This window comes from Martes martes, assembly GCF_963455335.1.
Source record: "Martes martes genome assembly, chromosome: 4".
Classification (NCBI taxonomy): domain Eukaryota; kingdom Metazoa; phylum Chordata; class Mammalia; order Carnivora; family Mustelidae; genus Martes; species Martes martes.
In genome coordinates, this window is record NC_137891.1 from 172340666 (window position 1) to 172368489 (window position 27824).

Genomic DNA, 27824 nt, shown 5'->3' on the forward strand with positions numbered 1-27824 from the left:
GGGGAGGCCACAAAGTCTCCCCGTATGGGCCACCAAATGTGGTGTGTCTCCTGATCCGATGAGGGCCCCCAAATTTGGGGCTACTGATCGGGCAGAAGCCAGCGACATGGGTGGCGACAAGAATTCACCTGAGGCAGAACGAAGGCGATAGAAGTTTACTAAATACACTTGCAAGGGAGCAGAGGATAGGACAGCAGAGGGGAGGCTGTCTGCAAGGAGGCAGGGGTGGCAGCTGTTTATAAAGGAGGAAGGTGAGGCAGTGTGGTGAGGAATGGAATCTTCCCCCTTTTTGGTAGTTGTGCCGTGTTGTAAGTAGCCCAATGGTTAGTTCGGGCCTATGGATATTTTTTTTTTTTTTAAGATTTTTTATTTATTTGTCAGAGAGAGAGAGAGAGAGTACACACAAGCAGGCAGAGAGGCAGGCAGAGAGAGAGAAGGAAGCAGGCTCCCTGCCGAGCAAGGAGCCCGATGCGGGACTCCATCCCAGGACCCCAGGATCGTGGCCCGAGCCGAAGGCAGCGGCTCAACCAACTGAGCCACCCAGGCGTCCCTGTTTGCCTAAAAGTGGCCCCTACACAAATTGTGTTATATATTACACACAAGTAAACAAAACGGGCTGTAGAGTTTAAGAAACTGCTGCATAATGCAATTCTGTGTTGGGACTGTGCAAGGCAAGGAAGAGAACACTGCCAGCCCCTGGAAACCCCAGGCGGCCCCCTCCTTGGAGGTAGCCACTGTCGTGCCTTTTTTTTGGTAATCACACACTTGCTTTTCTTTATAGTCCTGCAGTAACTTCCTATAGACCATGACCGAAGGAATTTACGGACAGAAAGAGAGAGGTCTCCATCATTTTGAAATCGCCAAGAATCAGTATTACAACGTGTCCACATTCTGCCTCCAGGTTGCTGATAAAGTGAGAAAAGGTGTATCAGTTCACTATCTTCTGGACTGATCTCTTATCAGAGAGAATAGGGAAGGCAGTCAAAGCTGGTAGGCAGTTTTAATTCCAGGGAGGTATCTCTTGATTGCAAATGGGAGGGTCTCTACTTTGCCACACAAAGGGCTCTGCTTGTTCTCGAAAACCAGAACACTTAAGGGTAGTATGAAAGGCTCTTGATCAAAAACTTCCTTTAAGGGGCGCCTGGATGGTCAGTGGGTTAAAGCCTCTGCCTTCGGCTCAGGTCATGATCCCAAGGTCCTGGGATAGAGTCCCGCATCAGGCTCTCTGCTCAGCGGGAGCCTGCTTCCCCCAGCCCTCTCTGCCTGCCTCTCTGCCTACTTGTGATCTCTCTGTCAAATAAATAAATAAGATCTTAAAAAAAAAAATCTTCCTTTAAGATCATGCTGTAAGAGAGGAAAGCTTCAAAGAGGTTATGCCAGTGAATCTTCAATATGGTTCCATAGCCCGCTGCATTCGAATCACCAGAAAAAGTTAATTCTTTTAATCTTTATTTTTTATATTTTTAAAGATTTTATTTATGTATTTGGGAGAGAGAGAGATCGCAAGTAGGCAGAGAGGCAAGCAGAGAGAGATAGGGAAGCAGGCTCCCAGCTGAGCAGAAAGCCCAATGCGGGCTCGATCCCAGGACCCTGAGGTCATGACCTGAGCTGAAGGCAGAGGCTTAACCCACTGACCCACCCAGGTGCCCCAGAAAAAGTTCATTTTTCCCTAAACCTTTAATTTGGGAAAATTTTGAGCATATGGAAAGGTAGAGGGAATAGTATAATGTACCCATCAGTCAGTTTCAACAGTTTTTGACACATCTGTTTCTTCTCTATCATTACCCATTCCCAGCACTGGGATTATTGGGGTGCAAGTCCCAGATATCAAATCATTTTATCTTTCAATACTTTAGGTAAAGGTACTTTTTTTTATTAAAGATTTATTTATTTGAGAGAGACAGAGGGGAGAGAGCAAGCACAGGTGCTGGAGTGGGGAATGGGCAGGGGGAGAGGGGGGAGAGAGAATCTCAAGCAGACCTTGCTGAGTGTGGAGCCTGGCACGGGGCCCAATCCCACAAGCTTAAGATCATGACCCCAGCCAAAAATCAAAAGTCAGACACTTAGCAGACTGAGCCACCCAGGTGCCCCTGGAATCTCTATTTTTAAAATAAAATTCCTTAGGCTGAGGTCTAGGAATTGCTAGGTCATTCCCTTGGGCCTCCTGGCATAAAATAAGAGGACCTAGCACTTTTTCACTGTATCAAAGTCTTGACTGATCAAACTCTTGCAAACCAATTAAAGTACATCTTGGAAAGTATTAACTTAAAGGAAATTTGACATAAAAGGTTTTTATAAAATGAATATATACATCTGAATCCAACTTGTAAATCTGCATCTATTAAGGACTTACAATGTGCTCTGAATTGAAGGGAACGAGGAACACAAAAAATATGCTTTTTTTAAAAAAAGATTTTATTTATTTATTTGACAGAGAGATGGCAAGTAGGCAGAGAGGCAGGCAGAGAGAGAGAGTGGGGGGAAAGCAGGCTCCCCGCTGAGCAGAGAGCCTGATGTGGGGCTCTATCCCAGGACCCTGGGAGCATGACCTGAGCCAAAGGCAGAGGCTTTAACCCACTGAGCCACCCAGGCGCCCCCAAAATATGCTTTTTAAACCATAAACATTTGCCATCAAATAAGTTATAAGATTCTTTTTTTTAAGGTTTCATTTATTCATTTGAGAGAGAGAGTGGATAAGTGGGGGGAAGCAGCAGAGGAAGAGGGACAAACAGATTCCACCCCCCCAACCCCCCCCACCCCCTGCCCACTGAGCAGGAGCCCCATGTGATTTCTGGCTCATTCTGAGGCTGGATCCCAGGACCCTGGGATTATGACCCCAGCCGAAGGCAGACAATTTACCCACTGAGCCACCCAGGTGCCCCAAGTTGTAAGATTCTGATTGAGTTGGTTTGATGCAGCCTTTTGGGAACCTGCATTTTAACACCTTTTCCAGGTAATGCTGGATCTCCTGGTTCTTAGACTATACCAGGAAAACCACAAAGCTTAAGGTAGACCTTTATCACACTCATTGACCACGGGAGGTGGAAAGGCACTCAGTGGGTACCCAGTCTGGGTAGGCATGGTGCTGCCACCCTCACTCCGTGCACCTGGTCTCCAAATAAATTGACTCTTGTCCAGGAAAGACTGAAGGAACCTCTTTATCCCCAATGGTGTGGGCAAGTAGTTTGCAACTTAGACACTTGTCTACGTAAAGGGACGTAGCAGAGCCATGGTCCCCTAGACCAAGGGTACTGGGGATGATGAAGTGACTGGGCTGAGAGGTCAGCCCACCAAAGTCACCAAAGAGTTTTCTTTATAATAGGTCCCTATTAGAGTCCATCCATAAGGCTAGGCTATAAGGTTCCGACACCTGCGCCGAGCCCCAGCGAGAAGACGAAGCTTAAAGTGGGTAGGGCACCAAGCCAACCCAGTCGTGCCAGCTTCTCCGGTGGAACACCACGTACAGCACCTTCCAGGGGCTTCTGTGAGCAGCTGCAGGGCAGGGAAGGGAGGAGGGGTGGTGGTGTCGGTTCTCTGCAGATGGGGACTGCTGCTGAAGGCCACACGGCTCTACGTAGGGGTGGAGATAAAGCTACTCCAGATAGTAATCGGAGCGCGAGCGCGCGGGAGGGGAGGAAGGAGCGCAGCTGCGGTGGCTGGGATGGGCCCGTGGGTCACAGCCAGTCCTAAGGAGGGCTCTTGCCCCAGCCCGAGGGTACGCATACCCCGCCCCCAGGAGACCCCCCCCCCCCGCCCTAGTCTGAGCGGAAGGACGCAGCCAATCCCGGGAGCCATCAGCCTGAGGGGACAACACACCTAACCTCAAGAGCCACATTCCTGCTCTCAGGGGACCCAAAGCGGATTTCCACAAACCGAGATCCGAGAGCGCCTGGGCGGGCTGCGGCCAGCCGGGCGCAGGGGACAGTGCGCGCAGCCGTCGCCTAGTCCTAAGTCACGCGGAGTGGGCTCCTCGGGCTCCAGGAGCGCTGGAGACGGGGTGCTCGGAGGCAGCGCCGGGAAACCCTGTGCAGCCGGCCTCCCCTCCCCCTTCCCGGCGGGCTTTTGCACACGACGCGCAGCGAGCGGCTTCACACGGGGTGGCCCGGGCCGAATAAAGCGGGCGGGCGCGGGGCGCAGCTGCGAGCGAGGACAGGCTGGAGCGGCCGGAGCGGTCGGAGCTGCAGCGGGACGGCCCCCAGCGCGGCGCCGGCGGGAGTTGCCGCGCGGAGCAGCAGGCGGGCGGGAGGCGCGGGCGCAGGGGCGCGGGGAGCGGCGCGCCGGGCCCTCCGGGCAGGTGGGCGCGCGCTGCGCAGCGTCCCGCGCGCAACTTCCAGGGCGCACTGGGCACGGCGGCCGCGCGCCTTCCGGGACCCAGCGCGGGGGGGGGCGGGGCCCCATGGAGCCCACGGAGAAGCAGCATCTGGTGGACGCCAGGCCGGGAGCCCGGTAAGGCGAGAGTCTGCGGAGCGGCGGGGATTTCAGCGGCTCCGGACGCATCTCCTGGTTTGCCGTTTACAGTGGACGGTTTTGCCGGAGGCTTGAACTGGGACGGGGAAGGAGAGGGAAAAGAGGGAATCGAATCTGGACAGGGGGACCACCCCCCCTCCCCCGCCCCCCACGGCTGAGCACAGATCCTGACCCCTGCCCACTAGTGGGCAGTCGCATGCTTGGAGCCCCGCCCTTGACCCGGCACTTTGCCCCCGGGGCAGCTCCGCCCTGGGAGGCCTTGTGTCCCCTAGTGCTCGAGAGGGGCGTCTGCTCTCCTTGAGCGTGAGCTCTGTTCCTTGGTGCTTAGCTGCACTGGCCCTGCCCCTTGGCCGCGTCCCAAGGTCTTTTCCTTCTCCGTCTTTGACCCGGGTGGGGTGGGGGAGGAAGGAACACTCTGGGCCAAGACCTCAAGACTCCTGGACTGGTCATTTCCCAAGCACCCCACTCCAAACACGAGTTTTTGGTCACTCCTCAGCTTGGAGTGCCCTTAGCTATTCTTTGAATTGGACGCATGGGAACGTTTGCCAAGACCCCATAGAGAGATGGGACTGGAGTCCGGCCTCCTTGCCCCCAACTCAGAGCTGAGTCGGGCCTCTCCCATCCTCTCTGGCCAGGTCTTACACGGGATCTCTATGGCAGGAGGGGACTGGCTGGATCCCTCTGCCCCCATCTGGCCTGGACTTGCAGGCCATTGAGCTAGTCACTGAGAGTAATCATTACTGTCATGCCCAGAAGGGTCCTGGCAATCACTTCGACCCCAAGAAGGAGCGGGCCCGGCGACAGCTTTATGTGGCCTCTGCCATCTGCTTGGTGTTCATGATTGGGGAAGTCGTTGGTAAGAACTTTTGTGCTAATTAAACGAAATTGGGTGCATGGATAGTCTCATGATCCAAAAGTTTTTTCTCCAGGATGTTCCCAGTGATATTAACTAATAGCCTTGGGGCATCTGTCTGGCTCAGCCCAGAACATGCATGGCTTGATCTCAGGGTCCTGAATTCAAGCCCCACATTGAGTGTGGGGCCTACTTAATTAAAAAGAACCTACTAATAGCCCCATTTATTGAACATTCACTATGCTGAGTCTTTTACATACAGGTTACCTCGTCCAGTTCTCATGACACGCTCATACTGTCATGGGTGTTGTTCTTATTTTATAGATGATGAAATGGAGGCACGTTAGGATTACGTAATCCTATAAGATTATGCACAACCAGTGTGTAAGGGATGGCCTGGATGCCTAGAAGGAAAGAGCATTTACTGAGTGCCTCCTATGCTTTACAGGCCCTATTTGAACTTGATTTTCACAATTCCCCTCTCAATGGATCGTGTCAGTCCCATTTCACAGATAGAAGTTGAGACCCACAGGAAGTTAGTGACTTGTGCATGGTTACACAGCTAATGGGTGGAGAGGTCCCATATCCATGGTTTTTCTCCAGACCCCATGGTTTGCCTGCTGCACACACAGTCTGAGAAGTTGGCTCCATGGGTCGCTGATAAGGCTCCTCCATCTCGGGTCCTGCCCCTGCAGGTGGGTACCTAGCTCACAGCTTGGCGGTCATGACCGATGCAGCCCACTTGCTCACTGACTTTGCCAGCATGCTGGTCAGCCTCTTTTCTCTCTGGATGTCCTCCCGACCAGCCACCAAGACGATGAACTTCGGCTGGCAGCGAGCTGGTGAGGACCCTGGTTGGGGTGGGAATGGGGTTGGAAGAGGGGCCAGGTCAAGCTGTGTGGTCTTTCGTGGCTACAACAGGTAGATCCCTGAGTGAGGCCAGGAGGGTGACTTGGGGTGGGGAAGAGAATGTCAGTTTTAGCTTCTGTCGTTTGGTAGTTCCCAGTCTGATGGGGGAGCCCTGGTCCCCTGTCCTCTGGGAACCTCCAGTCTGCAGGGAAGGAGAGTTCACCTTTCTAAGAAATGAAGTGGCCAGACTTCAAGAACAAATGACTATGGCATTAACTCTGCACATAATTCCATGTGGAATAATTGCTCAGGCAGGGAAAGGTCAGCAAAGCCTACTGGAAGATAGAGGCTTTAAGCCCCCTTTAGTTCATCTCTGGGCCGCACTGTCATTTTCTTCTTGGTGGGAGATGCCCCAGTCTCTCCTCAGAAGCCTCAGTTTGTCAGCTGAGCAATAGGTATATATTTTAGTAAGTCAGTTTCTTTACATGTAAAACAAAAAGGGTTGACCCAGGTGACTTAAGTTCCTTCTAGCTCTGACGTCCTCTGACAGATGAGTGGCGAGGTAAGGCGTGACCATGCTAGCCATACCTTCGGCAGAGCCCAGGTAGCTCCAGACCCTGACTTTGCAGGGATGGGGCGGGAGGATCGTGGAGGGCTGGGGAGGTCTCCTCAGTCTTAGGGCCGCATGCTAAGATGGGTGTTGGGTTCTTCCTCAGAGATCCTGGGAGCCCTGCTCTCTGTACTGTCCATCTGGGTCGTGACTGGAGTGCTGGTGTTCCTGGCAGTGGAGCGGCTAATCTCTGGGGACTATGAGATCGAAGGGGGGACCATGCTGATCACGTCCGGCTGCGCTGTGGCGGTGAATATCATGTGAGTATCGCTTCCGTTCCTTGTGAGTCCTCCCTCCCACTTTCCACATGCATTTCTGCATGCCTGCTCTCAGCAGAAGGAGCCCATGCACAGGCCACAGGATGAGAATTTCCCTAGTGGCCTGAGTTCTGGCTCCTGGAATACCTCAGTTCTGCCTTAGGCCTAGGCTGAAGCCATTGAGAGCTGGGAGTCTGGGGCAGCATCAGCTCGGCCACCTCCCCACCATATGTGTGCGGGAATAAACAGGGAGCCTTCATACCTCAAATGGGAAGGGGTCTAGCTCTTACAGGAGCAGATGTCTTTAAGGGCAGAATCCAAGTTCTTTTTCAAGCCGATGGGCCTAAAATTGGTGTCAGTGAGAGGCAGAGTATGTGGAACATGGGTGTCTTGTTTGGGCTTCCTCTCCTGGCTCAGTGGTCTTGGGCAAGTCCCTTCCCTCTCTAGGCCTCCGTTTCCCCTTCTGTGAAAGGGTGGGGGGAACAAGATGACCTCCATGGTGCCCTCCTGTCCTGAGATTTGGCCTCTGTGTGCCCAGATTTAGCCTGGCATTGGAACTGAGCCGGTTCTCCCATGGTGCTCTGAACCAAGGCCATGGGGGTTGGGATCCTCACCAGGCACAGGGAACAGGCAGTTTGAAGATGAGGATTTTTGTCCCATAGGCAGGCCAGCCCTACTGGGGGGCCTCTCCCTACTACGTCAGTGAGCCCTTGGCTTTGTCTCTGCCTCTGCAGAATGGGGTTGACTCTTCACCCGTCTGGCCACGGGCACAGCCACGACCCCAGCCAGCAGCAGGAGAACCCCAGTGTCCGAGCTGCCTTTATCCACGTGATTGGAGACTTTCTGCAGAGCATAGGCATCTTGGTGGCGGCCTATATTTTATACTTCAAGGTCAGAGCTGGGGACAGAGGGAGGTAGGCTGGGGGGGCGGTGGGAGTGGGCAGGAGAGTATAGAACATGTCTCTACATGTCTCTACACATGGCCCCCAGTTAGGCTGGGGGGGGGTGGGAGTGGGCAGGAGAGTATAGAACATGTCTCTACATGTCTCTACACATGGCCCTTCCCAGGTTCTAGCTCCCTCCCCGCTGTGTGGGGAGAGAGAAGGAACATTTACCCAGTGCCTACCAAGTGTCAGCACCGCTGATCTTCACAGTAATCCTGAAGAGCAGCCGGTGGTGTTTTCTGCAGCTCAGAAAGGTTCAGTGACTTGGATGGTGTCACACAGCTGGGCAGTTGTGGAGTCAGATTCAGACCCCCAGGCCTGTGGGCTGCTGATGCATTGCCCACCGCACAGAGGCAGAGTGGTACAGTGGAAAGAGCCAGGCGTTGGGGTTGAAGCCTGGCTCCAGCCCCTGCGAGCCATGTGATGGATAGTCCCTTGCACTCACTCATTCTGTTTCTCCATCTATAAAATGAGATGGTGGACCATTGGTGTCTAGGATTCCTTTTAGTTTTGTTTACACTTCAGTCCCTCAGGCAAGGAGGGGTGGGAAGGGACTGTCTTATCCTGAGCTGTGATTTCTCCTGTTCTTGTGGGCACAGGATAAAAGGCAGAGAACTGGGAGGCAGAGCCGGGGTGAGGCCTGTACCCACCCCGCAGAGAGCTCCTCTCCCCACTGCAGCGCTGGGTGGGAAGGGAGAGAGAGGCTGATGTATTGGGCGGTGAGCCGCAGCTCTGCTTTCCCATTTTTCTGTAGCCAGAGTACAAGTACGTAGACCCCATCTGCACCTTCCTCTTCTCCATCCTGGTCTTGGGGACAACCTTGACCATTCTGAGAGATGTGATCCTGGTGCTGATGGAAGGTAACCTGGGCTTGGGGCTCTCCTTTTGCTCTGGGCTCTCCAGCACTAACAAGTTTGGTGGGGATCCGGGTGGGGGGAGCAGGGGAGTCTTAGCACATTGGCAGGGAGCCATGGTCTGGAGCCTGGCAGAGGCTGGAAAACCTCCTGGGGCCCCAGGCCTGTCTTGGCATCGACTAGAGCCCTCAGGTGTGACTATTCCTGGAAATATGACCCGGACCAGACCGATCCTTCCCTTCCCTCTAGCCCCAAGGTGTCCCCTCCTTGCTGGGGTGTGTCCTCCCTGCCTAGTCAGGTAACTTCTAGGTGGTGTCTATACCAACAGCTGTTCCACCCCTCCCCCATACACCTCTGCAGTCTCTAGCTGCCTCCCCTTGGGCAGAGAGAGGGACGAGGATTCTGCCTCCTTTTGCACAAGTGGCAGACTGAGGCTCAGGAAAAAAAGATGGTGGGTGTTGGACAAGACTCCCCAGTCCCCTCCAGCTCGTTGCCTTCCTTTCTGAGGCCTCTGCTCGGGAGCACGTGGCTCGGCTGGGGGCGGGGGGGGGGGAGCTTCTTCTGCACTGGCAAATGGTCCACCCTGAGTTGCCACAGTCACCGGCTTTCTTGTGCCCCAGGGTCGTGGGACCCTGGAGCTGTGTGTGGCCAGGGTCCAGTCCGAAGCTGGGTGCTGATGTGGAGTCAGCAGGAGTGTCTGGCTGCGATTCAGAGCATTTTCCCCCAGAGTGTGACAGCCCCAGATACAAGTGGTGATACTGATGGCCCGTGTGGGTGCGGGGGTCCCCCGATTTCCGTCTTTTCTTCTCCTTTTTGTTCCGGAAAACAGTCATTGGGCACCTGCTCTGGGCCAGGCACTGTTCTAGGCACTGATGATACAACAGTAAACAAAGCAGACTATCCCGTGCTCGTGGAGTTTCCGTTTTAGAGGGGGACATGGGGAAGGGACTGACAAGGTCATTTCAGACAGTGTCAGGTGTGAAGAGGAAAATACAGAAGGGCAGTATGATGGAGATCATCTGGGGTGTGGGGGCAACGTCAGATCTGCTGGCCAGGGCGCTCTTCTCTGAGGAGATGACATTTGAACTGCAGAAACCAGCAGGGGCAGGAGGGAGCAGGCTCCTTCAGTCCTTATCCCCGCCCCACTCAGGGACCCCGAAGGGTGTGGACTTTACGGCTGTCCGGGACCTGCTGCTGTCGGTGGAAGGGGTGGAAGCCTTGCACAGCCTGCACATTTGGGCCCTGACCGTGGCCCAGCCCGTGCTGTCTGTCCACATCGCCATCGGTGAGTGGCCAGGATCCTCAGGGCGGGTGAGGGTCAGAGGCTGCCCAAAGCCTGGGGCCATCCCCAAAGCGCCTGAGGGCCTCATGAGTCTGCAGCGAGCGAGCTGCTGCTTTTGAACCTGGCCCCACGCGGAGTGCTTTATAGACCTTGTTCAATTGGTCATCACAATCCCGTTTATAGATGAAGAAACTGAGGCCGGGGCTGGGGTTGGGCGGTCAGGTCACTTGCCCAGGCTTTGACAGTGCCTAGGGGGCAGGGCCAAGATTCCCAGCCTTAAAGCCAGGGTGGCCCCTGCTCTGGAGGGGTTGTGCCAGCTGCGGGAACCAGAGGGTGGCCCGGTGCAAGGGGTGGGACTGGGCGAGGGGTGCTCCCTGATGCCTGTACTGTGTCCTGCTGTGGGTAGGGATTGAGCTAGGCTCCTGATCGTTCCTCAGGGCCCGAGTGAGTAAATCGTTGTCCAGTGCCTCTCCTGGTGTGTCCTCTCTGCCCCTAGCTCAGAATGCAGATGGCCAGGCTGTGCTGAAGGCAGCCAGCACCCGCCTGCAGGGCAAGTTCCACTTCCACACTGTGACCATCCAGATTGAAGACTACTCGGAGGACATGAAGGACTGTCAGGCGTGCCAAGGCCCCTCGGACTGACTGCTTGGCCAGGTGCCAGCGGAGGCATGGACAAGGACCTGCAGCCGGTGGGGCTGAGTGTCCCCCAGGCCCAGCTGGGATTCGGGCTCCCCTGGCTGTGTTATAAAGCGGGTCCCTCTCCTGACCTCTGCTCTGTGTTGAGTGTGGAGGAACTATCCCCTGCCTCCCCCATCTGACTAGACAGCCAGTTTAAGGATGGAGACGCAGCAAGTGTAAAGCTAGTATGGCCCCGCTCCTCCAGCTTCTGGGTTGGTGCCTGGCAGGGCTGGGTTTGGGCCTAATTCTCACCTAATGCCTTCCTACACCAGGCTCTGGAAAGGCAGGGAAGCACAGTGAGGGGGGACAGAGGGGAGACCGGCTCCAACGTCCTCTTGTCTGCCTGCCTTATTCCTCATGTCAGTCTGGCCTTTGCCTTATGAATCTGTGAAGAAGCCCTTCTCCCTCTGCCTCTAATGCTGTGGTGTGAGGAGGCCTTGGGGGTTGGGAGTTGTGAAGACCCTGCACTCTCCGACCTGTCCCCCTGAGGTGGGAAACCAGCGGGCCCCTGAGGCCTGCCTGTGCCTTAGTCATGTCAGCTCTGAGCCACATTTCCCTTTCCTGGAGGGAGGAGGCTTCTGACCATGTCAGGACCTGGCCGGTTTCTTCTTTCCTTATTCTCCCAGCCCAGGAACCCTGTCCCAACACCATGATTCCCTTGCCCCAGGTGATTGGGGGGGTGTAGAGAGAGCCCCACAGCCCCTGGCCCACTTCTCTTGTCCTGATAGAGTCTCAGGGATCTCAGAGCCTGACTTCTGTGGCCAGCGCTATGGCTGGTGTGGCCTGACCTGCTCAGAACTTGAGGACGGAGGACAAAGAGGGGTTGGTGGTACAACGGATGGGAGACATTGGCTTCCTGAGGTGTATGTAGATTCCTGAATTAGGGGCTGCTTGTGTTGACAAGATGCAGAGGGGAGACTTGTCCCTAGTCTCACAGAGAAAGCAGCCACCCTACTCATTAGGTGGCTCTTAGGTCTCAGAGAACGAGGGACTAAGAATGAACCTACCTCACAGGGTTGTTGTGAGGACTGGAACCAAAGTCTGTTAAGCACCTGGTGTTGCCTGAAAAGTACGTACTTTGATCATCATGCTGGAAAGACAGCAGCCCGAGGCCACCTTGCCAAAGAGCCAGGTGGGCTCCCTAGCCTCCCCAGGGGCAGCACTGACTTGTCTTGCCTCTGCCCTGATTCGTGGCAGGATGAGGAAGGCTTGGTCGCTTGCCTTCCTCTGTGCTTCTCTCTTCCCATCTATGAAATAACCTCTTGATTCCTTTCAGGCATTGTCATCCAGGCTTACCTGTGACAAAGGTCAGTGGGTTCTTCAGCCCCTCAAAATCTGTGGGAAGTCACGTGGCCTGGAAGTGTGAGGCGGGGGGTTGCTGATGGCTGTGTTCTGCTCTGCTCCATTCTCTGGGGTATCAGACCCCTTCTCCCCTCCAAGCCCCAGGAACCTGGATCCTGAGAGGCTGTGTACCTCTCAAGAGGGTCTACTTTTCCAGATGAGAAAATGAAAGCTCAGAGGGGTTGAGTCTCTGAAGTCACACAGCCACTGTGAAGCAGGTCTGGGGTTTCTGCCTCACTCACCAGGCCTCCCTCTACAGCAGGAGCTGAAAACCTTCTGGGCTGCATGTTGGTACAGTGTGAGCCCTTGGGCCTGGCAGTGCCCTCCATGGGTAAGGCCATGCCCAGGCAGTTCAGTGTCTGGGTGCTGAAGCTGTGAGTGGGAAGGGGAAGTGTGCCTCTTTCTCTTTGCTGGGCCTGGCACTCAGAGCCCTCCCTGCCCTGGGAAGGCTGCCTGGGCCACAGCTGTGTGCTTCCTCACCCACCTTCAACTGCTCTTGACCTTGGGCCAGAATGCCTTCCCTCCTCTTTAACTCCCAGGCCCCCGTCCACCTCAATAATCTAGCAACCCCATGCCTTCCAAGGGAGAGTCCTCTCTGCACCCCAGCTGTGACTGGTTGCAGGGAGGACCCAAATCATCCAGGGGCGAGAGGTCAAGCTGGAGGATGGGGGTGGGAGGCCTTGGAGAATCCCTGGGGGACAGCATGTTCTGGCTGGCCAGGGTGAACTAGTCACGAGAGTTTCCAAAGCTGCGAGGCCGTCAAAGCAGGAAAACACCTGACACCCTGGACCTGGGCTGGACCCAGCACCCCCACCTCTCTAGGGTCACCCCACTGCCCTGTGAGCCCTGAGTTCCCCCCTCCCCCACACAGCTGCTGTAGGGGTTATTTATAGCCCGAGCATGAGGGGGCAAGGACATGCGCTTTATTTCGGAAGTGATAATTCCAGTTCCAGGTGGATGAACCCTGGAGAACCCAGCAGCCCTTACCCCACTCCACAGTCCCTCCCCCCCCACCCCCGCCCAGGGTGCTCTGGACCACCTCATCTCCCACCCAGTCCACCTAGAAATGGCTTTTTAGTCCAGAGTATGTGGGCCAAAGGAGTGGGACTGTTCTTTCAAATTCCTCCCCCCAGTTTTCGGACCTCGGGCTGCACCCCATCAACACTCCACAGCCCCTTGCCGGTTCGCCCCTTGCCGGTTCACCCCTTGACCGAAGGGGCGCTAAGAACTCCGTTCCCATTCCCGGAAGAGAGAGCGCGGGGCGGCGCTGACCTCTAGTGGTCATGTTCGGTAATGCAGAGCCCTGGGCTGGGCTGGCAGGACCCCCGGCGTTCCCATCTTTCTTCCCCTCCGGCCCCTGCTCTGCCAGGTTCGGGAAGGAAGCCCCGAAACTGGCTTCTCGGCGCCTCTTTGTGCGAAGATCGCGCCTGGCAACCCAGGCATCTGCGGGTGGCTGCCTTACTGCCGGACTGAGAACCTCGAAGGTGGGGGAGGACGGAGTTTTATCTCACTTGGCACACTGTCTGCATTCTCGACTACGGCACAGGGCCAGGCACGCAGTTGAGGTCTTTTATCTGCTCGTCAAATATTTGTGAAGCACCTGCCAGGCCAGAGAGAAGAGGACATGGCCCTGCCCTCCCGGGGCTTCCAGGCTGGTCCTGGGGCCTGACTGTACTTTGCAAAGCAGCATGAACAGTGGGGAACACTCGGCTGTAAAAGAGCAGAGGATCTGGGTTGGGGATGGGGGTCAGGCAAGTCCGTGTAGGAGGCAGAGATTTGAAAGACAAGTAAAAGTCAGCTCCCGCAGAGAAGCTGGGAAAGGCATTCCAGGCATAGGGTCATGACGGCTGAGGGCACAGTCCCAGAGCAAGGGCCCTGCACCTGTGACCTGCCGAGCAGCGGGACTGGAGGGTGGGGCGATGCCCCGCAGCTCCGGGCATTGGGCTGATTCGCTAATAGGGACCTGTCGTGTTGGCTAACTGGCAGCCTTGATTGGCTCTCCAGATGTCCCAAGGGAGGGGGCTGGGCCCCTCCCAACGCCCCTGCAGGAGCAGCGCCCGCACACCCCCACCCCCACCCCCGGAGCAGGACTGGGGGCTCTGCTGGTCCATGCTAGGGCTTCTCCAGGCTGCGGTACTTCTTGCGCAGCACGGAGACCGGGTCCTTGAACAGTACTGGGTCCAGACGGAGGCGAGAGGAGACCAGGGGCATGTAGCCAAACTCAGCCGCCATCTGATTGATGCAGTCCTGGGCAGGCGGCTGCGGGTCTGGGCCCCCAGGTGCCTAAGAGGGAGGGGAAACGCGTTGGAGGTCTCTGTCCTCTAAACCCACCCCCCCATGCCCCCGAACCCTGCAGCAAAGAAAGATTGGGGTTAGTGAGAGGGAATCCCTTCCACGGCGAGCGCCCTCCCAGTGCCAACCTGTCCCCCTGGATCCTCACCAGGGCAGGGCTGGCCTCCAGACGCTGCTTCCCATAGGGCACCTTGATAGGGGGCAGCTTGGTGACTGCTGCTACCAGGGAGTTCATCAGGATGTCCACACAGCTGGGTGCTTCATCTGCCAGGGTTCTCAGAGCCTTGGGCAGGGAGTGGGTGAAGAGGGTGTGGTAGTATCTGGGCAAGGGGAGAGGGAGGGGCTGCAGTCAAATTTACCTACTACTTCTCCCTGCCAGGCCCCATTCTCCTGACCTCACTCTCCCTTTGACTTCAATCCCCATGCCTCCTTAGAAAATCCCGCTCGCCCCTACTCCCCACCCCCACCCAGCCCTGGCCACCTCAGAGAGCTCACACCAGAAATACACATCTCTCTCTGCTGTTCTGCACTCTGGGGGTTTGTCTGCGGTGCATGGTGTCCTCCCTGCCCCCTCTGTTATAGTTCCATGGGGCCACCACCCTGGCCTCTGAGGTCTGAATTCAGCCAGAATGGGGTGGGGGTTCCAAGGCCATAAAAAATGGCAGCCCCAAAGACCAGCTTCAGGAAGGCTGTGGATTAACCAGACTGATGCTGCTCAGGGTGAGCCTTGCCCCACTCAGCCTTCTTCTAGAACAACCTAGGCCAGCCCTGCAGACCTTAGGGGCAGTCTTCACTCTGCTGAGACTCCCTCGCAGAGCTCCTGGGTAAACCTACTAGAGGTTCCAGGTCACACATACTTGGTTTAAACACATCTACGGAACCCTTCTAAAGGGGCCTTCCAGAATTCAGTCCCTACTCCAAAGATGGGTGCTTCAGTCAACTTCTAGAAGGCATGGGGCAGTCCCCAGCCCACCACACACACACATTTATAAAGCTTCAGGGCAGGGAGCCTGGGTGGCTCAGTGGGTTAAAGCCTCTGCCTTCTGCTCAGGTCATGATCCCAGGGTCCTGGGATAGAGCCCTGCGTAGGGCTCTCTGCTCAGTGGGGAGCCTGCTTCCTTTTCTCTCTCTGCCTACTTGTGATCTCTGTCAAATAAATAAAATCTTTTTTTAAAAAGTCTTCAGGACCATTCTCTTCCCATCATCACCATGACCAAACCCAAATCCCTACCCTCTGCCCAGCTCTGTTTAAAATGACACTAGCTACCACTCATTGGCCACCTGTGTGCCAAGGCCTTCATATGGTTTTCTCATGGGATTATCACATCAGCCTTGTGAGGTGACAAGGAAAGTTGAGGCCTCACAAGAGCCCATCATACGACTCGGATGTGGCAGATATGAGCCCAGAACCTGGGTCTCTAGGCCCTAGCTTGATGCGCTCACTCCCACACCGCCCTGCCCAGGATCAAGGCGAGGTGCTCTGGCCCTCGGCTCCCAGTGCCAGGCCGGCCATCTGTACCTGTGGTAGAAGGCAGCTGATGTGAGAACCATGGAAAACTCGTTGGCCCTCTCGGCAGTGTGGCCCCAGCCACCCCGGGCCTCATCCCAGAAGTGGCTCCATGTCAGGAAGCCCACCATCCGCTCCGGGAAGCTCTGCCACACCACAAAAGCGAAGTCCACCTGTGGAGATACTGAAGTGAGGTATGAGGAGAGACTTTCCGACTGGCTGGGAACGTCTAGAGACATGGAGGCCAGGCCAGCCTGGCTGAGGGGACTTGGAAGAGGACGTGCGTGCATGAAAGTTTCCAGGACTGCTGGGCTGGGGTGGGGTGGGGGTTCCCAATGGGGAGCTGGAAACAGTGATTTTCCCCCTGGGAGCTGAAAACTGTTTTTAAAAGTTTGCTGAAAGCTTCTGCTAGATGACGAAGGAGGAGGCTGACAGGCTCCCGGGGGATGGTTTCAAAAGCAGGAGGCTGTACCGGGGAGCTGGTCCTCGGCTCCTCCCTGCTCTGGGAATCTGACATGTCTCCGTCCCCCTCTGCCCTGGGCTCCTCTCGGGCCGTGTCCTCACCTCGCTTGTGGTAAGACTGCTCTGTGCATCGAGGCTGAGGATGGCATCCGTGCTGAGGGCTCGGTGCGGGAAGAAGCGGTCACTGGCCTATAGTGGGAGGGAGGTGAGGCTGACTCAGCCGTGGAACCCTCCCTGGGCTCCCACCGTGATGGTCTACACAGCCACGAAGTGGGAGCCCCGGCGCGCGGGTGTAGAAGGCAGGACACGACAACAGCCGGGCCGCCCGGACCTGGGACCCGGAGCAGAAGGGGCAGAAGGTATCCAGGGGACCCTCCAGTTTCGACCCCTCGGGATTCCTCTTGTCACATCACATGCTCACCTCAACCCTGGGAGGGGCTGTCAGACATCCTCCCTTTGAAAGAAACAGGTCCAGAGAGATGAAGGGACTTGCCCAGAGCCACACAGCACGCAGGGGGCTCCCAGCATCCCCGGTTCTCAGAAGCCACCCTCCTCTGGCTCCGTTTGCTGCCATCTGTCCTCATTTCCTCAAGACCCCACATTTCTCCTCTGGCTCATCCATGGCAGCCAACATATTCCCTCTGCCTTCCCTCATCACATAAAACCCCAGCTCTCTGGAGGCACAACCCACAAGGGCCAGGCATGGGAGAGGATCATCTCTATCGGGCCCGCAGCTGAGACCCACGTCAGACAGCCCACAGTCCACTCCACGGAATTCTGCTGCACCCACACGGCACAAGCAGTCCACCTGGGGCGATCCTTAAGGGACAAGTGAGGCGCGACTTCCTGACCAGCTTCGGGCCCGACGGGAAGTCTAGATCTGGCTCGGGCTCAAGCAAAGCACCCATGTGTGCCTTCCCCAGTTCCCAGCATGCGGGGGCTGGAGTCCTCCCTCCCACGACCCCCCTCAACTCCTCACCTTCCTCTGCCCTGCCAGGACTGTCAAGGGCACTGCTGTCTTGGGCCACCTGGAAGGGGGTGGCTTCTCACTGCCCCAGAGAACCAGGATCTAGGAGGAAAAGGGGGTGTTCCTGGGAGAGGAACTGTATTTCCTGGTTCAGGCTGGGAGAGCAGCTGTATTTCTGAGTTTGGGAGAGTTTACGTGGAGCCATGGTCCTTTCTTCGCTGCCCTGTTTTTACCTCTGGGCATCAGGAAGGCAGGAATTCTGGTGTGACCCGAAGGTAGCTACCTACAGCATCGGAACTGGGGACAGTCAGTTGTGGTAGCCCCTAGCCTGGGTCCTGGCCCCTTGCCCCATCCCCAACTTCTCTCAAAGGCTTTCGATCTCTTCTGGTCCTTTATCATTCGCTGCCCAGCTCAAAGTCCCCTCTGTGGAGCTGCTCTGTCTATCCCTGGACGAGCTAAGGGCTTGCTTCCCTGTAAGTCCCCTCAGGAGGCTATGTGGCTTCTCTGGAAGTGACACCTGACAGTGTGTGCCGGGAAGTGCTAACTGAATCTGAATCCAGGGCAGAATCCTTTCCTGCTTTTTCTCTAAGTCCTCAGCATCACCCCCATGGGCCTGGCACTGAGAAAATGACTGATGGGTGAGTACACGCGTGATCGCCTGTTTACCTCTCCAGTGGCCCCAAGGGGTACCTGCTTTTTACATGATTTCATCAGTTTCCTTTGCGGGGGTGGGTGGGAGGGGAGGAAAGGAACAAGAATGTTGGGACTTAAAAAAGAGGGCAGTGAAAACCCCTTGAAAACCCCTCCTGTGCCTCCCCCCAAAACATGTGGTTACGCTTGGGGTCTAGATGTCTTCAAGGGCCCTGCCCTTTCCCTCGCCCCCGCCCTGGATCCCAGGACCCCCACTGGCAAAGGGGACAGACCTGGGCACAATGCTGGGAGCCTGCCACCGCCTGGATGAGCTTCAGTGGGGGCTGGCCTGGGGCCCCCACCCAAATCAGGGCACTGAACCTGCCGGCAGGCCGAGAGCCTGGGGAAATGAGACACAGGCTGTTAGGGTGGGAGGGGACAGGACCCCCTAAAGAGTGGTCTGAGCTGGGGACTCCAGGATCCAGGAGAGATGTGGGTGAATCGGGGAAGGGCATGGCAGGGCTCTATGGTTGAGGCTGGGACAGACTTGGGAAGAGTTGGTGAGGGGACTTCAAGTTGTCCCATCCCCAGGCATACCCCGCTGTAGGTGGTAGAAGGGGAAGTCCGAGGGGCTTGTAGAAAAAGTGGGCAGGGCCAGGAGGGCGCCTGGAGGGCTGTTCCACAGTACGGAGGGGTGAGCAGGTGCTCCAAAGATCCGATCCTGTATGATCTGTGAAATGAGAGAGGGCTGTGCGGGTGTGGTCGTGGGCAGGGTCTGGGAGAGTTTGGACCTGGCGTAGCCACGCCCCTCCCGCCCCCCTCCCCATCCCTCTTCAGGCTCCTGGGAGGGCAGCAGCTGCATCACTGTCGGAAGGGTTCAGGTGCAGAAGTCCGGAGTAGGCGGCACTCAGTGATGGTGTCCAGACGTGGCCAGTGATGGTGAACTTGCTGCCTCCCTTTCCTTCCTCACTCATGGCAGATGTGGCTAACAAGTTGCGACATTCTTTCCCGACCCAGACTCCCCTTTAACACAGCACTCCAGGTAGCCACTGACCATCACCCGGGCTGACACCTTGGCACAGGCTTCGAAATCTATTGGCCAGAGCTATCCCTCTACAGATGGGGGGAAACTGAGGCCAAGACTGGAGAAGGAACTTGTCCAAGAGCTCAGAGCCAAGCCTCAGATTCATCCCAGAAACCCCTGCAGGGGAGAAGTCCAAACAGCAGGGTAGAAAACGTGTCCGGAGAGAGGGGTGTGGAGAGGGAACGGGGATGAGGCAGGAGCCAAGCACCATGGCTCCCATCATGGAAGTCCCCCTCACCTCCAGAGTGGTATGGATGACCTTCTCCACTGAGGAGAAGTAGGCATCCCACAGAAACTGGGTCTGCTGACGCAGGGCAAGGACCCGGGTTGGGGGCATCTCCCGGAGGGCAGCGAGGACCTGAGGCACAGAGGGAGGAAAGGAGAAGGCATGGGGCCTTGTCAGGCTCTGGCTGACCCTGAGATGGGACCACCCAGGTTGGAGTCTGGGAACCAGAAGCCTTCTCCCCACAGTTTTCCAAGTGAGGTAGCAGCAGCCACCTTTGGCCAAGTCCCAGGTAATAATCAAGGTCGCATAGAGTTGAGCCTAAATGCTGCTTAGTAACTATGTGACTGTGGACAAACTACTCAACCTCTCTGAGTCTGTGTCCTCATCTGTAAAGTGGGGATAATAACAGTACCTGCCTCATAGGGTGGCCGTGGGGATTAAGTTAGATAATACAGGGGTGCCTGGGGGACTCAGTCAGTTAAGCAAATGTCTGCCTTCGGCGCAGGTCATGATCCTGGGGTCCTGGGATGGAGCCCTGCCTCAGGCTCCCTGCTCATCGAGGAGTCTGCTTCTTTCTCTCCCTCTCCCTTTCCCTCTCCCCCTCCCCCTGCTTGTGTGCTCTCTCATTCTCAAATAAATTTTTTTTAAATGTCTTAAAAATAAATAAATAAATAAGATAATATATGTTAAGTGCTTGGCATATGGTAGCAGCTCAGTGCAGGCAGCTACTATTACTAACTACTGTACTGTTCTCGCTTCTCAGGGGATTCAAGGCATACGCAGTTTTCTCATCGTCAGGAAAAAGTAGTTTCATCAGCTGGAAAAGTCACCATGCATTTTGCTTTCCCACCCCAACCTCCCTGGAGGCACTCAGATTTTGGATTTTTATGGCTTTCCCTTAAACTGGTCGAGTCATGGGCTGGGCCCATGGAGATCATCTGTTCTAACGTATCCCATTGTACAGATTGGGGAAACTGAGGCTGGAAAAGGCTCAGGACTTGCTCTGAAGCCGTCAGAAGTTTTTGCCTCTCTCTGATCCTGTGGGAGCCCCAGAAGCTTGGGGCTTGGAGCAAAATCATGAATATACACACACGGGGAGATAGGAATGAGGACTGAGATCAGCCTGGAGGCTGAGATCCCAGGCTTCTCCCACGTCCTAGGTCCAGTCCCCACCCTGTGGGCAGGGCCCTGAGCTACCTGAAATGGGAGCCTCTCATCAGCCACGATGGCCGCCTTGGTCCAGTCGATGACCTCGGAGAAGGGCAGCTCCCACCGAGGGCTGAGAAGTACAGGGATACAGCCGGCCTGGGGGAAAGGGAGGTACTGGGGAGCCCAGTCACATCCTACACACACTCCCCCTCCCCCAGTTCCAAATTAGCTGCTGCTTCCATTGGGGGCAAGGGGCCCGGAGGAGAGAAAGGCGGTTTTTTGGGCAGCGGGTTGTTCTACACAGGGTGTGGTGAGTGCGGGTGTGGGCAGCTCACGGTCCCTTTCCCTGGGCCTGGCCCAGAGAGCCTGCCAGCTCAGGAGTGTGGGGGGACAGGGCCAGGGGACGCCTAGGTTGGGGTTGTACCTGCAGGGCTTGGAGGAAGTGCAAGGCGTCGGGATGGCGGGCAGGGATGAGGCAGAAGGTAGCATTGGGGAGCGTTGCCCCAGGGTGGGTCCTGAGGAGGTACAGGAGGGGTACCCACAGGTGAGGCCTGAGACACTCGCCCCTCACCCCACCTGGCTCCCTCAATCCTCCCCCAACCCCCCCAACACTCCCAAGTTCACAGTGTGCAAACCCACCATCTGTGCTTCCCATGTTAACAAACACTCACGCACATGCACAGCCACACACGAACACTGACACGAACACAAGCTTCGCACCCACACCTCACCCACGGTGGGCTGGGAGGCAGGAGCCCTGGGTTCTCGTTCTGCCTCTACCCTTGGGGGGCTCAGGCATCTCCCCCTTCTCTTCTCTGGACCTCAGTTTCCTCATTTGCAAAATGGGAGGGGGCGGGACCAGCTGTTTCTAAGGCCTAGTCTGACTGGGAGAGGCACAGGTTTGCACCTCCCCCCCCCCCCGCCCCCGCCTCCCACTGCTCTGCCACACGCAGATGCTGGGGCAGCCCTCACCTGCGTGGCCTCCGTGCCCTGCTTCCCCCCATCCAGAGAGCCCGGGCCCATGAAAAGCTCCTCTGTCAGGAGGTGGGCTGGGCCCCCAGCCTGGAACCGCACAGGAAACTGCTGCCCAGAGGCCCCTTCACCCAGAGGACAGGGCTCCTCTGTTCCTCCCATTTTCTCCCCCCAAGCCCAGGGCCACACTCAGGCTGTGTGTGTTGCGGGGGGGGGGGGGCTTGATTTACAGCCTCCCCAGAGCCACCTCCCTGCGACTGCCCACCCAGGGAAGCCGTGCCCATGACCTAGCTACTGGGAGGCGTGAGGAGGGCGTGGAGGGGGCAGGACCTCTGAGCTCACAGGTCTGCTCAGAGTAGGACTGACAAATAGGGCCCAGAGGTCCCAGGACCCTCCTCAGCTACACCCTGCCTGGTCTGAGTCTGAACCATTGAACAGATGGGGAGACCGAGTCTCAGAGAGACACAAGGACTAGCTTAGGGTCTCAGACAGGGTTAAGGTTGGAAGTAGAACCAAATAGGCTGACTCCTGCCCCTGGGTTATTTGAACTACCCCAGAGCTGCGGCTTACGGGGTAGAACCCACAGGGGTTCTGATTCCCCTCCTTCTGTCTCTACTGCTCAGGCATCCACGGGGCTTCTCCTAGAAGAACTCACACGCTAAACAACAGAACATTCTCTAACTCTAACAGAAGCTGCCACAGCACCAGCCAGCTACAGCCCTCCTCCCCTCGCCAACAAAGCCCTAAGGGACTGAGAAGCCCTAAGTTCAAGGCTTCCAATAATCCAAAGAGCTTTCTGAATAAACTGTACTCCTCAGTCCTTACTAACCTCTGCTGTTCCCTCCTCTGTGTCTCTGTACGTCCTCCCTCAGCCTTGAGCACCCCTCTCTGCCTTATAACCCAAGGGATTCTTCCTACTCGATCTTTTTTTTCATAATTTTTTTTTGTTTAAGATTTTATTTATTTATTTGAGAGAGAGAGTAGGAGAGAGAGCAGAAGCAGGGGGAGCAGCAGAGGGAGAGGGAGAAGCAGACTCCCCACTGAGGAGGGAGCCCATGCGGGACCTGGGGTCATGCCCTGAGCCGAAGGCAGACACTTAACTGACTGAGCCAGCCACGTGCCCCTCCTCCTACTCAATCTTAAGGTCTAAGCTCAAACCTCACCTTCTCTGGGAAGCCCTCCTTGATCTTTCCAGAGATGGCTCCCTCCTCTCTGCTCTCACAGCCTGTGTGCCCGCAGTAGTAATGAGCCAGCCGGCCTTTACTGAGCACTGTACGAAGTGCTTTGAGGCAGTAACTCACTTCATTCTCACAGCACTCCCTCAGAGACGGGAGGTCTGTGCCGCTAGTCCCCAGCGAGCAAGGCAGCTTGCACAGCATCCATCCGCTTAATGATGTGGGTCCTAACTGGGAACTTGCCTGCCTTTCCCACAAGACAGAGCAGCCTGAGGGCCGGGGCCCACATCCCCACAGCCTGGCAGAGCACCTGGCTGACACTGGGCATGTAATGGCTGCTAAGTGAACGGATGTTCAGTGCGTGATAAATGACAGACCCAGGAGCCGGGGGCCAGGTGTCCAAGATGTCAGTTTCTGCACAAATTCTAGTAATGGATCTGGCTGACAGTAGCCGGGGGGTGGCCTTGGGAGATGGTGAGATCCCTGTGGGTAGAGGTAAGTAAGCAGAACTAGACGATCACTTCCCGCTGTGTGGGTGTGTCTGTGTGCGTGTTATGGAGGGGACATCAGGGGAACTACCAATGAGATCTTAGGGTTCTGTGACCCTATAAGGTGTTTGCCACAGACTCAGGGCCTCAGTGCCCAAGGATGGAGTCAGTGTGGCTCCCTTGGGCCCTCTTGCGGGCTGGTTATAGGCAGGGCCACACTGTGACTTCCGTGTGCCCTAGGCTCTTTGGCCTTTGGGGTCTCTCTGTCATAGATATTATATATAAATTACATTTGATAATTTCATTGGTATAAAAACAAAAACACTAGGGGGCCTGGTTGGCTCAGCTCATGGAGTGTGCAACTTTTGGTCAAGATTACTTAAAAATAAATGAAAACATTAATATTATATATTAGGGGCATCTGGGTGGCTTAGTCAGTTAAGCATCTGCCTTCAGCTCAGGTCAGGATCTCAGGGTCCTGGGATTGAGTCCTGCATGGGGCTCCCTGCTCAGCAGGGAGTCTCTCCTTCTCCCTCTGCCCCACCCCCACCCCCACCCCTGGCTAGTGCTCTCTCTCACTGTCAAATAAAATCTTTAAAAACATATATATCAAAACATTTTCTTCCACTTAAATGTATGGTTTTTTTTCTTCTGATTTTCAAAGAAATGAAAATCATTTCATCAAAATCAAAATTTTCCTGGGTCCCTGAAAGTACCACAGGACCCAGGCACTGTGCCTCCTAGATCCAAAGGAGACCTTAAAACATGCATTGAATTTATGTTTTAAAACAAAACAAAACAAAACCCTAAGCGGGGGAGAGCACACACATGCGTTGTTTGTGCACACAGAGTACCTCAGAAAAGACATGAGAGAAACTAGAAACGGTGTTTGGCTCCAGGAAGGAAAACTGGGTGGCCAGAGGCAGGGGTGGGAGGGAGGTTTACTGTATACCCCTTTTGTGCCTTCGGAATTTTGTACCCTGTGAATGAATTCCCTATTCATAAAAATAAATAAATAACAATTTAAAAGGGTGGAGGCTTATTCCAAAGTAACAGGAGACTGTTCACCGAAGGTGGAAAAATACGGGTTTTAGGGCCAGAAGTGCAGGGCTGAAGCCCAGCTCCGCAGCCGCCCCATCACAAACTCGAGGGAAGCCATGGTGAGTCAAGGAGTTCATCACCCAAGGGCCTTGGCTGGCTCCCTCCACCACTTTGAACCTCAGTTTCCTGTTCCCTGAAATGGGAACGAAAACGCCTCCCTTGCAGGGTGTGCGACTTGTGCAAAGGGGCTGGCACAGCACCGGGCTCTACTGGTTCGCTTCCTCCCCTCCCCCTCTGCCACCCTGCCCGCCCAGTGAATGTGGGACAGTGGCTGTGGGATAGTGGTAGGGACTGTGAATTGCCTCTTTCTCAGGCCAGTGATTGTTTATTCAGGCCACCTTCCGGGGGCTGCCCTGTGGCTAGTGGCCTCCCTCTCTCCTTCTGTCCCTGTACTGTCTGGCTGCTTCAGGCAGCTGCCTGACACCTCAGGGAAACTGAGGCTTACGCTACTCCAGAGATTACAAGGCCTGTTCCCTGCAGGGAGTGGGGGTTGGCGGGGGGGGGGGGGGGAGCTGAGGCCAAAGACAGAACTTGGGAAATTGCAGAGGACGGTCAGAGACTGCCAGGCATCACCCTTTGGAAATAAACTCACCCACCATGCTACTCAGAGGGCGGCCCCGGCGGATGAGAAAGCCTTGACCAGTTCTGGCCAATTTGGGTTCCATCAGAACACATTCTGCGAGTCCACAGTTCGCCTCCTGTGTGAAGCTCCCTAATTTCCAGTTTCTCAAAGAAGTTCAGACCGAAATAGCTTTCAGATTCACCAGTGCAGTAATTAAAGTCAGCCGAAAGAAGAACTTCTAGGGGTGCCTGGGTGGCTCAGTGGGTTAAAGCCTCTGCCTTCGGCTCAGGCCGTGGTCCCAGGCTCAGGCCGTGATCCCAGGATCCTGGGATCGAGCCCCCCTCCCACCCCCCCGCATCAGGCTCTCTGCTGAGCAGGGAGCCTGCTTCCTCTTCTCTATCCGCCTGCCTCTGCCTACTTGTGATCTCTGTCTGTCAAATAAATAAAACCTTAAAAAAAAAAAAAAGAACTTCTATAAGCAAGAACAGCTGAAAGTCTAATTAGGAAGGTCAGATGGGGCCATGGTGAACAAGAGAAACTTGTTCAGTGGAGGTGAGCTCTGTCTGAGCTCTGAGCTTTAGGGGCCTGGGGGTCGGGGGGATCCCTGACCTTTCAGATCACTCCGAGGAGGATGCCTGCTAGCAATGGGTCCAGGCAGAAGGGCCTGTGGGCTAAAGAGGCCATTGCATTCCTACCTCTGGCTGTGGGGCTCCCTGGAGGCGATGCGCCTTGAGGAGGTAGAGGAATTGCATTCCCAGGAGAGCTCTCTGGCTGAGAGAAGCCCCTGAGAGGCAGAGGCAAAAAAAGGAGCTTGGCCACGTGAAGAATTCCCGTGGGGGGCAGGGGTGGTGAGCTGAGAACAGCCCATGTTGTTCTAGCAGAGAACAGGGAGATACCTGAGGGAGGGAGCAAGGGAAGGACACCAGAGTGACAGGTTCCAACTCAGGTCTGCCCCACACACGGAGAAGGAACCTGCTGCTGCTCCGGGCCTGGACAACCTCAAAAGGACTGGAATACCGGCCTGCCCAACCACTCTTTGGACACTGCCAGCCTCCCAGGGGCGCAGAGGGGTTTGGGTACTCAGGGGTTAACTGCTTTATCACCTGAGGCCTGTCACTCCAACTAGCCCAGGGACAGGAGTTTCTGAACAACTCTCCACATCCCACAGGCCACCATGCCCCTTATATGTCTCCAGGCAGTCGTGCTGGTGGGAAGTTCTTCTGCTGGTCTGACCTCATTCATATTTGCTGTTTCCTTAAGAGATTAATTCCCCAAATTAGACACAGGAGCAGCTTCTATCTGTGACCAGTCCTTAATCTCCATGGCTCTGAGGCATTTGATGGGTTGATCGTACACCCTTGGTTAAAACTCAGAATTCTAATGCTGAAGGCTTTGGAAACGGGCAGCTCTGGATTTCAACACTGGCTGTGCCCTATCTGTCTGGATGGCCTCAGACAAGTTCCTTAACCTCTCTGAGCTTAGTGTCTGGTACACAAACAAATGATAGCAGTTAGTATTATTTTATTATAACCATTATTTATACTTTAGCACAGACCGAGCCCAATAGACATGTATGTTAAAATATTAGAGAAGGAGGAATTGGAACAAGAGAAAAAGAGTAAGTAGGAGTGCGTCATATTTTTGTGTTTACAGACCCCCAAGGGAGAACCCCCAAACCTACTTTGGATATCCCGTGTGACAAAGGACCTTCTGAGTGCAGTTTCTCTCGGTCTAACCTGATTCTCCCTCCTGGGGCAGCTGGGGCCAGAGTTTGTCAGGCCTAGCTGGTTCTCCAGTCCTATCTCCATCCCGCCCTCTACCCTGGCCTCTGGGCTCACTCCCACTGAAGATCCCTCCCACCCAGCACCCTCCCCACCCACCCTTCACCCCGGGGTGGCAGAGGTAAAGGTCCACTTACTGCTCAGGTCCGTGGTCCTGCTCACAGTGCCCATCCCGGGGGCAGGCAGAGGACTCAGTGCCTGCCGTGCGCCACCCGCCCCTCTCCTCTGCCAGGGCTAGCAGGGGCACCCCAGGGTGGGGGCTGTGCTGTCCCAGCTGGCCAGGGGCCCCACCTCGCCATGGGTGGGCTTCAGGGAGAAGCGGGAGGGCCACGTCAAAGCCAGGCCGGAAGGTGTCCACTGTGGGGCTGGCCTTGGCCACCATCGCCTGTCCCAGTTGGAAGGTCTGGGGGCAGAAGTTTGAGTGGAGACCGAGGACCAGATGGTTCCTTCCACCGTTCCACTGCTGGGGCAAGGGGCTGCACTCCCCAGCCGGGGCTTCCAGGCTGAGGAGGAGGAGGAGGCAGGCCTCGTCGGGGCTGACGGAGCCGTAGCCGGAGCTCTCAATGGAAGCCAGGATCCCGCGCTGAGTGTCAGAGATCGGTCCAGCCACTGGGTACGCAAACACCTTGAGACCACCACCCCTGCACTTGGAGACATCAAAGCAAGCTCCCCAGTCGCAGCTGCCACCACGGGGGGCTGGAGGAGGTTGAGGGTCATCTTCTGGGAGCTCCCCAGGCTGGGAGAAACTCTGCAGGAGCTCTGTGTCCTGCCAGCGGGGCCAGCCTTGGGGGGCACCCGCCCGGGGTCTGGCAGGCACTGCCAGGCGGAGGAGGGGGAAGACTCTCAGAAGGACGAGGAGCCAAGAGGCCGACAGTGCCAGCCAGAGGGACTTTCTTCTCCACGACTGCATGTGGCCACCCGTGGCCAGGGCTGGGGGAAGCAGGAGGAGCAGGGGCTCGAGGGTGAGTCGCTGGAGCTGGGCTCTGCCTTCTAGTTCAGCGCCTTCATTGCACAGATGGGAAGACTGAGTCCCATTGAGAACGGGTGGCCTGTGTAAGGTCAAACCGCAAGTCACCAGCCAGGCGCCGGGAAGCCAGGTAGGACCTGACTTTATGGCCTTGCCTTCTTGCAGTCAGGTATCTGCTTCCTTGGCCTTTGGACAACCAAGCTGGGCTTTGCCCCTGCAGCAGGGCCCCCTGCCCCTGGGCACTGCTCAGGCTGATGCAATCCCTTGACCACACTGCAAGGCCACGTCCTTCTGCCCTCCTGGCTGCACCCCCTGACCTTGGCCTC

General features: G+C 56.0%; 2 protein-coding genes across 6 annotated transcripts; one reads left to right on the forward strand and one right to left on the reverse strand.

The window, feature by feature from the left end:
• Window positions 1–4147: 4147 nt before the first annotated feature.
• On the forward strand, window positions 4148–11858 carry SLC30A2 (solute carrier family 30 member 2). 5 transcript variants are annotated; one of them, XM_080800409.1, is made up of 8 exons: window positions 4148–4446; window positions 5103–5323; window positions 6016–6162; window positions 6886–7039; window positions 7771–7927; window positions 8735–8840; window positions 9985–10119; window positions 10581–10881. In XM_080800409.1, the coding sequence occupies exons 1-8, from the start codon at window positions 4397–4399 to the stop codon at window positions 10610–10612; spliced, it is 1002 nt and encodes a 333-aa protein (XP_080656535.1). In that variant the 5' UTR covers window positions 4148–4396; the 3' UTR covers window positions 10613–10881. The 5 variants fall into 5 exon arrangements, with proteins under 5 accessions (XP_080656535.1, XP_080656533.1, XP_080656536.1 ...); XM_080800407.1 differs by having other exon boundaries at window positions 4232–4446; window positions 10613–11858; XM_080800410.1 differs by having other exon boundaries at window positions 4257–4446; window positions 10554–11849.
• Window positions 11859–13690: 1832 nt separating this feature from the next.
• On the reverse strand, window positions 13691–27662 carry EXTL1 (exostosin like glycosyltransferase 1). The gene is made up of 11 exons (XM_080800406.1): window positions 26669–27662; window positions 20877–20967; window positions 20501–20608; window positions 19316–19435; window positions 18591–18723; window positions 18287–18393; window positions 17376–17465; window positions 16499–16585; window positions 15947–16107; window positions 14576–14747; window positions 13691–14418 (listed from the first exon to the last, which is right to left on the reverse strand). The coding sequence occupies exons 1-11, from the start codon at window positions 27439–27441 to the stop codon at window positions 14248–14250; spliced, it is 2013 nt and encodes a 670-aa protein (XP_080656532.1). The 5' UTR covers window positions 27442–27662; the 3' UTR covers window positions 13691–14247.
• Window positions 27663–27824: the final 162 nt, after the last annotated feature.